At 39.9% G+C, this 13,435-nt stretch overlaps 1 protein-coding gene across 1 annotated transcript; it reads right to left on the reverse strand.

Annotated features, from left to right (window-relative positions):
- Positions 1 to 521: 521 nt before the first annotated feature.
- Positions 522 to 13,098, reverse strand: LOC145412831 (serine/threonine-protein kinase 16). Its single transcript, XM_080282621.1, has 9 exons — positions 13,044 to 13,098; positions 10,821 to 10,954; positions 10,477 to 10,570; positions 9,748 to 9,888; positions 4,099 to 4,158; positions 3,223 to 3,367; positions 1,669 to 1,823; positions 813 to 947; positions 522 to 703 (listed from the first exon to the last, which is right to left on the reverse strand). Exons 2-9 carry the CDS (start codon positions 10,931 to 10,933, stop codon positions 587 to 589), a joined length of 960 nt encoding a protein of 319 aa, XP_080138747.1. The 5' UTR covers positions 10,934 to 10,954; positions 13,044 to 13,098; the 3' UTR covers positions 522 to 586.
- Positions 13,099 to 13,435: the final 337 nt, after the last annotated feature.

Here is a 13,435-nt window from a genome sequence, read left to right on the forward strand (position 1 = left end):
TACTGAAGAGTTGGTTCAGGACTTTAGCCGATTATCATCATTATCATCACCATCCTGACACATCATTCAACATTATCTATAAGTTATCATTTGTCCCATTTAATCTTTGTGCCATATGCCTAAGTACTGAGGGAATATCTCATTACAGCTACAAGTCTGTAATGTATTACACCATTTTCAAATCTGATGTCACAAGTACTAGGCACTGTAAAACTATGAAGTCACTCGAACTACTAGTGTGATACACCTAAAAAAAAAAAAAAAAAAAAAAAAAAAAAAAAAAGCACAAAATATAACCAAACACCTACAAGTGCCTATCAAGATCTGCTTTGCATAGATATGATTTCATGGCTTCTACATAGTGATCAGTAAAATAACTGCATGTAACTGAACCAGTACCGTACGTATGACAATGAATATGGGAAACGTGAAAATAAAGAAGATATGACCCATCTGTGACCTTCATACTGAATGAAAATCTACCTCAGCAAATAGTACTCTCTTAAAAGAGAGTCTGACATTAGCACAGCAGGAACTGAATTTACCCTGAACAAATAAAACAGAGGATCCGATGCCAATAAAATAATTATACAGCACCAGATGACTTGTTAAGTAGCTGATCTACGGTTCCAATCACCCAGTCAATGTATGGCCGCTCCTCAGCCTTGACCCGCAGCAGACTCTTGATGAGGCCCACCAGCTCCTGATGAACATAAAGCAACTGATTATAAAGTATGGACATGACAATCAACAAAAATCATAAAACAGTAACTTCTGTATTCAGCATTTATAAAAAAGTCTTTTCACTTTACCTCCGAGTACTGATGAGAATCTGGGAATTTGACAACACCACTAACCACTGCCAATGCAACGCTGTCACCTCGTTCATAAACAGCTTCAAATGGAGACTTGTAGAAGCACAATGCATACAGCAGGCAACCCAGTGACTGAGGACAATATAATGTACTTCAAAATTACTCACAAAATAAGAATAATTATGTACCTATCTGAAATTTCAGATAGGAGGTTATGACACAGTTATAAAATAAAAACTGAAATTAAAAAAGGCTATTCAGTGTTGATGAGCAAGCAGATTATTGTATCTGTAATGGTGTTACAGCTAGACAACTACTGTACTATACATATATGAAGCTAAAAAAAAAAAAGAAAAATGTACATTGCATTATTGTATCTTCTGCTTAGCCTATCACTTTAGTGTTAGGAAACAATTAATAACCTAAAAAAAAAATCTAGATAAGATATAAACTGTCAAACTGTAAAACAATGAAGACTAGGAGAAGGTGACAACGGTTTATGGATATGGGACTTGTCTCCTGCCCACACCATTTAGATATGCATTCCCTGTACAGCACTCCTTTAACTGCAGCATATGCCACAGATATCCATAAAAACTTCATTTCTTATCAAGACCAAAGGAATCAAGTCAGTGAACTGGGTCACAGGACACCCCTGTATATAGAGTATACAGAATTCAGTAAATCAATTTCCATCTATCCGTCATCCAATCCTACACTGCCCCATGAGGAGCGTAGAAGCTCGGGGCTAGGCAAGTTGGTCCTGACATTAAGATGAGAGTGAATAAATCAATACAGTAGAGAGTGAATAAATCAATACAGTAGTAAGAAAAAAAAAAAAAAAAAAAAATACCCAGATGTCTGAGCGTTCATCAATGTGGCTGTGTGACTCAACAGTGAAAAGCTCTGGTGCACGATAGGGCATAGAGCTCCTCTCTGCAGCCTGGTCCTGCACCTGCTGTGCCTCACTGCTGCTGCTCACATCCACACGAGCATGACTCACAGATCCTGTAATGTAATCAGTTATATGCAAATTTTTAAATTTCCTTCTACCAGTTCATATATTCCATCTTTCTTCACACATGCAGTATTTCTAATGGCTGTCTTTATTATATATCATGGATGTACATATTCTAAAATACTAAGATCTTCTATACACTTGGTACTGTAAACTGAAGGAAGTTGGTATATTCATATCAGCTTTAAGACAGCAACAGACAAATTTTCTTAAATTTACTCTGCACTTACTAAAATAAATGTACACATGCAAGCATACACGCAAGCATGCACACACGCGCACACACACAAAGGCAACTACAACAACGGCTAAGCTCTCATTTGTAAAATGTAGTAAGCTGAGCCCTTACGTTGGGAGGTCTCTTCAACTAAATAAACTTGCTTTGCGGCAGCATAAAGAAATCAAATTTATGTCATCAAGGTGAATAGAGTTAATGAAAAGTATTTAATTTAAACACCAGATGGTCCTTTGTTAGCTGAATATAACTGTCTATCAGCAATTAACACCAGTACATGGCAGCTGATCCACATTTCTGACACACATACTTCTAGATATCAAGATTTTACTGAACCAGTCATGGTACATAATACAGCGTGTTTACAACCAAAGAAAACTAATTTAGAGCACAGTGTCTACATACGGTACTGCATGTGCATGTAATGTATGTATATTTTCCATACAGAACAGTACTGCCTTCTCCTCTCTTCTATTCTCTCCTTACCATGACCGAAGTGAGTGTACTTATGCTGTTTTTGGCCACACCTAAAGAGGGTCAGCCCAACACTGTATTCTCACAATACAGTATATTCCATCATCCAATCCTATGTTGCCCCATGAGGTGCGTAGAAGCCTGGGGCTAGGCAGGTTGGTCCTGACATTTAAGATTAGAGTGACCAGACTCACTCATCCCTGAGTGGCATTACGTGAGCAATAAACCTCAACCACTCCTTGGATATAAACCATCACCGGCTCAATTCGATTGGAGTGCAATAATTACCCACTAAACCACCAGGCACCATATTTTGGTTATATGGTTATCACCCAGCGTAGTAAATGGTTTCCTGGTGTACAGGAAACCATTTGGCTTGTCACTCAGTGTAGAGTCACCCACAGGCAGAAGGAAGAGGAAAGAATGAAGGAAAGAAAGACAGAAGAGGGAGTGTAAAGCCACCCGTAGGCAGAAGGATGAGGAAAGACTGAAGGAAGGAAAGACAGAAGAGGATGGAAGGAAAGAAGTATAGAGGAAAGGAAAGGGCAGACACCCGAGAGCAGCACTACATCGAGTGAGTGGATGGTGAGTGCCCTCACCTACTTTTTTTTAAATCTCACTCTCTCAATGCACAAGCCATCCTTGCTCATCCAGCTCCATTCTCCCTCATTTATACTCACCAAAGTCCATAAGGCATGGTGTGAGGTCATCCTGGAGCAGTACATTTGCAGTCTTGATATCTCTATGGGCAAGAGGGTGTGGCCGGGCCATATGAAGGCACTGTACTCCCTCACATATACTTCGGAATATGCCTAGGGCCACTGTCTATGCAGGTACCGGAAATGATTCATGGAAACAGATATCATATTAAGACTGAATAAACTACTGAATGTTACACCACATTAACAATATCATAATACTGTAATGTACAATATCTACAAGTACAGTGTAATGAAGAAATCAAACATACAATTACACTTAATCTGAAATAATTATCACTCAGCATCTACATTCATCTTTATTCTGGCCATTATCTAAAAACCACCTTGTACAACAAAACACTACATTGTGGTAATATCACTCAACAGTACAATAAGTTATTCCCCAAAATGTTTCAATCCAATCCTATCTAACTACTATATCCATCCATCCATCATCCAATCCTACATTGTCCCATGAGGAGCGTAGGAGCCCGGGGCTAGACAGCTGGTCCCGACATTTAAGATGAGAGTGAAATACTATATCACATTTTCTAAAATCATCACCACCACTACTATCTACATCTAATTTCTCAATTACTTGCCCAGACTAGGAGTGTAAGGATGTATGTTTTTTACTTAACCAACTAATTACTTAGAAACAATTATATGAAAGGTTTTCTCTTTAACCAATCATGACTGTTTTTTCTAAAAATATAGCCAGAAGTGTTAACTTTTCATTTCATTGCTGACTTTTCCATATCTACTATATATTCTTTATATTCCTCCGTTCATTTATCTAATTACTGCACTGTCTCTCCTTCCCCCCCTCACTTTCTCCCATACTCCAAAACATACCTCATCTAATGGTGTTCCAGCTTTCTGCCTCCTCATTAGTTCATCATGAAGTGTTCCTCGCTGAAGAAGCAGAATAACAACAGTGTAAGTTAAATGTAGCAGTAATGTACAGTACTGAACACTGGTACTTCAAAATTACATATTACACAAACATGAAAGTAATATTAAAACAGACTAACCATATCCACAAGTTGATGGCCTGTAAAATTCACTTTTACAAGTGAAAGATACATGCTGTAAATGCTCCTGATGATGCTGTCCCCAGATTTATCTGGACATTATCATGGTGAACTGCAGGTTAAATTCACTTTGTTCCTGTAGTTCACCATCCTTCTTTTAGGGGAACAGGGAGGGAGATCTGGGATGTTTGTATACCAAGACAGTGAAGCTCTCCAATTATAGCACTGCCACCATGTGCAGCATCCCTCTCCAGTATCAATTGCATTATTATATGAAAAACAATAACCATAACATGTGGAGTTGTTGGAGAGATACACAGACAAATGAAGAAATGATGGAATTTTGTGTTGTCAGTAAGGATTGAACAGGGTGGTACTCTCAAGGTAGATGGAAAGCTTATGACAGGGAGAACTTCAGCTCCCATTTCATCAGCCCTTGGGATCAGCTCCTGACCATCCCCTTTGCTAAACTACTACAGTGTTTCAGTAGCACTGGGAGCAGACCAGCATGCTCTCCAATATAAGTTCCACTAACTGTCAACCCAAACTGGATGCAAATTACACATTACACTTCCAATTCAAAATTTTTTTAAAAATTACATTTCAACACCCAGCCTGGGAGTCCACAAGGGAGGAGGGGACCACAGAAGCCCCCACCATCTGCTCCTCTCCCAGTGACAACCAAGTGAGATGCCTGGAACCACTGACAACCAAGTGAGATGCCTGGAACCACTGTCTGATTCACATCATTTCTGCAACATTTGCAGCCTTTCCTCTTGCTTTCTGTTGAACACCACCACTTCTCCTCTCAACCTCACCTTCTCTTCCCCACAGAGACTCAACTGTCTGAGGCAAATGATAGCAAACTCTTCTCTGTATCCTCCTACCTTCTCTATACTCATTTCACAGCCAAGGGTGGCTGTTGTGTATGTGTATGCAACAATATACTGTATCTTGCTCTCATTTTCCTGAACTTGAATCTTCTTAATTCTCGACTCTCTGCCTTCAGCTACCCTGTCATTCTCTGACTAAATATATCTGTGTTGTTTACTTATCCCCTAATTCTACTGACTAAGGAAAATTCTTTGTCTGTCTTACTTTCAAGATGGAACACATCCAATCAATTTCTCCTTTCTCTGAAATATCCATTCTAGGTGATTCCAATGTTCACCACCAGCTTTGGTTCTCCTTTTGTTTCACTGATCCACCTGGTGAACAAGTCTACAGCTTTTCTATCCTTATTGAAATACAGCAGTTTCTACAGTACCCTACCTGTATCCCTGACTGCCTTGGACAGAGTTCCAACATACCCAACCTCTTCCTTACAACTAATCCTACTGCTTATGCTGTTGATTTTTTCTCTCTGTTGGGCTTCTATCATCATAACCTTATCACCTTAAACTGTCCTATCACTCCAGTAAAGCCTGTGGACCCTCCCAAGAAGTGGTGGCTATGCACTTTGGAGCTGCTGATTGGGATGCCTTCAGGCACACTCAGATCGCTCTCAGCCATCTGAGTGTGCCTTGCCCATTATGGAGGTTATTCTCTCAGGCATGGAAGCATACATTCCTTTCTCTTATCCTGTGACAAAAAAAAAAAACTGGTTTAATCACACTTGTTCTAATACAGTCCACAACAAGGAAAGGACATACAAAAGGTACTGGGGCCAACCCACCCCTGAATCTCATCTCTTTTATGTTTCTGCCTGGAATCATGCTACATCTGTTCTTCACTCTGCTAAAAAATAATTTCACTCATACTAAATGCTCTGAACTATCAAACTCAAATTCTTCCCACTCCTTCTGGCACCTTGTCAAAAACCTTTCTAACAACTTTCCCTCATCATCCTTCCTTCTCCTTATCCACTCTGATGGGTCTGTACCTGTTTCTTCTACTGATAATGCAGAACTCTTTGCTCAGACTTTCTCTTTAATTCCACCTTAGACTACCCGGTACTCCGGTGCTGTTCCTCCATCATTTTTCTGCCCAACTCTCTAATGCAAGAGCTAACCAGTTCTCCCAATCCTTCATGTATGAACCAGGTCAACTCTGGAATTGTCTCCATCTGTCTGTATTTCCTCTTGCCTATGATCTCCAGTCTTTCAAACACAGTGTGTCCAGGCATCTCGAAATGAACGGATCTTGAAGCTGTCTCTCTCTTATCATGATTTTGTTTCTTCTTGGAGTGAACAATTTTGCAGACTCCTGGCATTTGGTTCATTCTTTCTTTCATTAAAAAATAAAAAAAAATAAAAAAATTCTCATGGCTGACATTAAAATTTCTTCAGCTGATGTATTTTCTGCCATCACTGGCCTCAATACTCACAAGAAATATGGGTCTGGTGGGGTCCCTCCTGTTGTTCCTAAAAACTGTTTCTGTACTTACACCCTGCCTATGTGCACTCTTTTGCCTTTGTCTGTCAACTTGTACCTTTCTTCTTGTTGGAAGTTTGCTCTCATTCAGCCAGTCCCAAAGAAGGGTGACCATTCCCAACCCTCTAACTATCGCTCAATTGCTTTAACATCCTGTGTCTCAAAAGTTTTCAAGTCTATTCTTAACATAAAAATTTTAAAGCACCTTTCCTATCAAAACCTTCTTTCCGATTGTCACTATGGGTTCTGCCGGGCACACTCCACTGGTGATCTTCTCACCTTCCTTTCAGACCCCTGGTCATCCTCTTTTGGGGACTTTGGTGAAAGCTTTACCACTGCACATGACATCTGAAAAGCTTTTGATCAAGTCTCGCATAAATCTTTAATTTACAACTGCCCACTTATGGTTTCTATCCTTCCTCTGTGCATTCACCACTGCCCACTTATGGTTTCTATCCTTCCTCTGTGCATTCACCACTGCCCACTTATGGTTTCTATCCTTCCTCTGTGCATTCATCAATAACTTTCTGGTCGTTCTACTGCTGATGCTGTCGTTCCATAGCTATCAATAGTGGTGTTCCTCAGGGCTCTGTCCTATCACCAAATCTCTTTCTTCTATTCATCAATGACCTTCTGAACTGTACATCTAACCCTATCCACTCATATGCTGATGACTCAATCCTTCATCTTTCCATTCACTTCCTGCAGTGTCCATCTCGGCAGTTACTTCAACAAACTAGGGATGAGGCTATGGCACACCTAATGTTAGACTTGGCTCATATCTCTGATTGGGGTAAAAGTAATCTTGTTGTTTTTAATGCTTCAAGAACTCAGTTCTTATATTTTTCAACCCATCAAAACCTTCTGCAGGAATATCCTCTAATATTTAACTTTATCCAACTCAGTCTTGCATCATCTATCTATCTATCTATAGCCCGACGCCCTAATCCCGCAAAGGGTGGCCGCAGACAAAACGCCTCCAAGTCACTCTGTCACCCACCATTTGACTCCCCTCCCCCCAACTCACCCCCCCCTCCCTCACATACCTCTCACCTCCATCCCTCCACCTCATCCTCGGTCTACCCCTCCCTCTCCCTCCCTCCACCTCACCTACATACACCCTCTTAGTCAGTCTTTCATTCTCCATCCTCTCCACATGTCCAAACCACCTCAGTGTATTTCTCCTAATCTTTTCAACCACATCCACATCTACCCCACAACGTTCCTTCACTTCTTCATTCGTCAACCTGTCCCTCCATGTCACTCCACATGCTCCTCTCAAGTAACTCATTTCCACTGCTCTCACTCTTGACTTGTTCCCCTCTTGCAAGGTCCACGCCTCGCTTCCATACGTCAGGGTAGGGATCACAATACCATCATGCAGTGACTTCTTAACTTCCATACTCACCTCCCTATTTCTCATCACTGCTTTCAGTGTGCCAACAGCCTTCCTTCCCTGCTGTACCCTTTCACGTACTTCATCCCCCAAAGTTCCATCCTTACTCATCACACTACCCAAGTACTTGAATGCACTCACATTCTCCATATCCTCACCATCCAACCTCACTGCACACTCTGTGACTTCATTCCTCTCAAACACCATAACTTTACTTTTGTTTACATTAACTTTCAGCTTCCTCCTCCTACACACTGTCCCAAATTCATTCACCAAACCTTGCAACTCCCATTCATCTTCACTCAACAATACTGTATCATCAGCAAACAGCAACACCGGAAGCTTCCAAATCTCTCCCTCATTCATTAGGGCCAGCCTCACATCCACTGCCCTACCTTGTACCTCCTTTACGACCCCATCCATATATATATTAAACAGCCATGGAGACATTACACACCCCTGTTTCAGTCCCACATTGAGATCAAAGAACTCACTCAGCTCACCATCCACTCGCACCGTAGCCCTAGCTCCCTCGTACATACTCTTCACAGCACTCAACAATTTCCCCTCCACTCCATATATTCTTAATACCTTCCACATACCTTTCCTATCTATTCTGTCATAAGCTTTCTCCAAGTCCATGAAGGCAGCGTACACTTTCCTTCCCTTCTCTAGATACTTTTCCACTAAACATCTTAGAACAAATATCTGATCTACACACCCTTTTCCCTTCCTAAATCCCCCTTGTTCTTCTCCAACTAGCATCATGCTTAAACATATTGGGGTTTCATTCTCTCTGGATTTATCTTGGAAAGATCATATTACCTCTCTTGTAAAATCTGTTTCCAAGAGACTGGGTGCGCAAAGCAGACTCCGTGCCTTCTTTACCCCTGCAGAGTTGTTGACTTCATACACAATTTTCTTTGCCCGTGTAGAGTACAACTCTCATGTGTCGGGAGGCTCCCCACATACAGCTCTTCTCAACAAGGTGGGGTCAAAGGCATTTCATTTCATTAACTCTCCTCCTCTGACTGGCTCCCTTCAACTCTGTCTTTTCACCGCCCAATTACATCATTATCTCTTTTCTGTCGCTACTTCAGTGGTCACTGATCCACTGTACTGTCTGCTTGAATCATGGGGGGGGGAAAAAAAAAAAAAAAATCCCTTTTCTGTCCAACCCTCTAATGCAAAAGTTAACCATTACCCTCCGTCCTCCACGTATGCAACAGACCAACTCTGGAACTGTCTCCTCTTGTCTATGACCTCCACTCATCAAACACAGTGTGTCCAGGCATCTCGAAATGAGCAGATTTTGAATTTGGCTCTCCGTAAGCCTGTTTATTTTTTCTTTCCCCTTTGGAGGGAACATCTTGCCAGCTTGTGGCCTTTGGTTCTTCCGTGCATTTAAAAGAAATAAATAAATTAAAAAAAAAAAAAAAAAAACGTACCTTGAATTCATTTCCACCATGTGGAGAATGGAAAAATTGACATGGACAGTGTATGTGAGAGAGATGGAGGGGGTAAAAACCAAGGATGAGGTCAAAGGAGATGGGAATTAAATGAGTGAGGGGTGTGTGAGGTGAGGGGCAGCCTGGTGGCTGAGCACAGGGTGACATGGAAGTATCTATTTAAAGACACCTCTTCTGGGAATAAGGCATCAGGCTATGGACTGGCAAACAGACTGACAAATACACAACTGACCCGGAAATAAGGCAGTAAAATCAGCACTTGTGAAGTTCTGTTGCCCACCAGGTCCGGGACTCCAACCAGGTCTGAATCCACACATTCTACTATATTGGGGTGGCGAACTGCTTTATGGTACTCCACTTCTGCTAGTGCCACCTACAAATGTAACAAGAGGTTAATATGGTCAAGAGGAAGGGAAACAAAGCATTACAGCACACTGTACTGTACTGCAGCTGATACAACCTGGATGAAAATTGCAGAGGATCACTAAATAATGATTACCGATGCCAGTGAAGTTTCAGTCATATAGCACTTGTGTTTTTCTGGCCTTAATACTTTCCATCTGGTTCACATAACCTGACATATAAACAATCACAATCATCATGACTGCTCTCTCTAAACACTGTACCGGTACTGCCCAAGTTCACTCCTACACAAGTGTCGGCAGTAACACATTTCCCACAGGGTTCTCTCCACCTCAGTACTAGTTATCTTACTAATGCTATTAACTTCATCAATTACTCTTCTCCTTGGAGCACCGTATTCTCTTATTCTGTTTTGCCATGTTTACTACATGGTTTTTCAAAATCAAATCCAATGAAGCTTACCATCACTTTCCAATCATCAGTTTTTCTTTATATCTGAAAAACAATCCTGTCTTATGAAAATGAAAATGATCAAACTCACACTGAGAAGTTAGGGATACTAAGAGAATACAGGGAAGACAATAGGAAAATATTTTACCTTCTGATCAGATTGTGAATGGCAGGTAATCCTCTTGAGGGCATAAAGCTTGCGAGTTGCTGCATCCTCCACCAGCTCCACCGTACTGAATCCTCTGCGATGAAGGCGTTAAAAATAAGGCCTGCAACTTCACGTGACCATCAGAAATTATAGCCAATGTTTAAATTACTGTACTGTATTTGTTCTCTTCCATTCTTTCAGTTTTTCAGCTTGTCAAAAGACATTTTTTCTTTACTGTGCTTACAAAGTACAGTACCGTACAAGTGTAATAGACTTTATGAAGAACACAGCTTAGTACAGCACTAGAAGAAATATACAGTACATGGTAACAAAAGCTGACTTACCCTTCTCCAAGCCGCTCTCGTATATAATAGCGGCGTCCATTGATTTTTACTGTTTCCTTGATACAGAGGCAGTTTCCCATCTGAACCAAAATTGCAAGTCCAAAAGAATTCATGACCCACTGGAATTAAACTTTCTGAAAAGATCAAAAATATGCTAGTAGCTAAATTACAATACGTACCTACAAAAGAGAGAATGAGGAAATCTACCAAGTTTAAAATAAGAAAGATAAATGATAATGTGGATTTTCATCCATTTAACCCTTTCACAATGATGATGACTTTTCTATTTTCTCCTACTTAAAGCCTCACAATCTTGCTTGGCTAAGAAAATGACTCTCCAACTGGGTGGATCAGAAGCACTCTTCATGAACTTTATGATGATAACCATTTTTCCATTTCATTCCAGGTACTGTACCATCAAACTGTTTCAATCACCTTGGGTAAAACTCCCACAATGAAGAGATTACTGCAACAAATAAAGCTACATGGAGTTTCAAAATTCAGCAAGAAAGCCAGTCAACTACATTGAAAATTTCTTTAGTTCAATTAAATATCAAGGCCATCTGGAAGAAGTCCATTTCAGTGATGTGAATACGAGACACTATAAATGAAGTATGCAATATAAATAGTGTACAGTACTGGTCACAACATACAAACTCAATTCTGAAACAGAAATTGGTAAACATAGGCTTTACTTTAAGCAGAAGTACCGTACCTTCCAAAATCAGTTCTTCTTCAACCTGAAAGTCTTTTGTATTTTTCTGGTTAATTTGAGGGTGGTAAATGAACATTTCACGTCCTTTCCCTATTTTTTTAGCCATGTTCCTTCCATTGTATCAACTGTTTCTCAAGTGTAATGGCAGACACTTAGTCCAACTTACTGTACATCCCAAATGTCTTTTAGTACCTCTTCCAAACGTAACATTTCAACTTTAACTACCCTACCCTAACCTACCTTAGCAATCTAACTTAACCAAAGTTAACCAAGACTCAAGTAAATTTTAACAAGTCCGCCATTGCAAACAGTGTGGCAAAAGGAATATTATGATAAAATGGGGAAAAAATATCCATAGAAAACAATTGCTTACCACCATGAAAATGGTCAGAAAAATACAGACAACAAACTGGAGTAACAGAAACCGAATTGGTAAGGTCCTACTGCTGCTTAAAGAACTGTAAATGTACATTTACCGGGAAATGTCAGATTTCTCCCGCAATTTATACATTTCCATACAGAAAATTACATTTTGTGATGCAAAGCCAGAGTTGTACACTGTACATAAAAGACTACCTACTGGTATTTCTCTTCTAATCCTTAAAACAATTGATCCATATTGAAAAAAAAAAAAAAAAAAAAAATCACAGTTCATGGAAGTAACAAATGATCACAGATTTGGCACCAAGATCATTAATTTTAACCTGGTAGTTGCTGTCTGTTGATCATGAAGTCATTTTACACTCTACATGACAATGTTTCTAACTTTTATGGCAGCACAAATCTCTTTCCAGATATACTGCAACTACTAAAACTCAAAATATAAAAATAATTCAATACAATAAATGGGCCTAATACAATTTAAAAACTTTATCTCTTACCACTGAGTGTCTTTCCCCAATTATTCCAGTACTGTATAATGGAGTTTTATTATATTGTATGTTGTGATAGATTAGTTATGAGTTTTAGGCCTGAAGGACTACCTTTTGAAGTAAATTTATACCCTATTAGGTTTGTAAACCATGGCTTCAGTATTTGTAGTTTGGATATATGCAGGTTAATCTATGAGTCAAACTTTCATGAGGTACGACAAAACATCCCATATTCATTCATTCATTGCCAGATGCCATGTATCCCAAACGGGGTGGCCAACGGCTTAGAGTTGATTGTTTTACAGGGAGGGGCACTAATCCTCCACCAACCCCACTTGACACGTATTTCATTAATGTAATCTACCGGTATTATTATTCCTTCTTGTAAACTGGAAATTGCTGTAAATTTTCCATTTCCATCTCATCCACATGGCATCCTCTATAGTCTGCACCCATTTAGCACACGAATTTCCATGATCATAAATAACAAGAGGAAAGTAAACAATCACATGAATCACTGCCAAGAACGTCTGGGCATTAAATTCCAAGGTCTGTGATTAACCTTTCATATTAATAAAAACCTCTGAGGCGCTACGCTCTGCATTAAATGCTAAGTTATTTTTGTTAGTGTCTTACCTGAACAAAAAGCCACCATCCCATCTATACTCGATCAAAAGGTTGCCTCCTGAATCCACAAGGCCAAAGCGTACACACTTAAATATGTTGTGTCGCTAGAGCTCATCGGTACATATGTGGTACAGCATCAGCTGACGGTCGTCACTTACCGAATCGGCACTTTTAATTGGAAAATATTAAAATTCTTATCACCATATTGGTTCATACACACCTCATTATCTGAAATCCAGAAAAAAAAAAAATAATAATGGCTGCATATTATGATCTCAAACAGGACTATCCACAACCATTTCCACTATTAACTACCACAATTACCATCACCACCACCACCAGCTACCACAGTTAATACCACCACCACTACCACCATTACCACCACCACAACCAACTACCAC

This window comes from Coenobita brevimanus, chromosome 94 (assembly GCF_032717465.1).
Source record: "Coenobita brevimanus isolate Jiangsu-jjx chromosome 94, ASM3271746v2, whole genome shotgun sequence".
Taxonomy (NCBI): domain Eukaryota; kingdom Metazoa; phylum Arthropoda; class Malacostraca; order Decapoda; family Coenobitidae; genus Coenobita; species Coenobita brevimanus.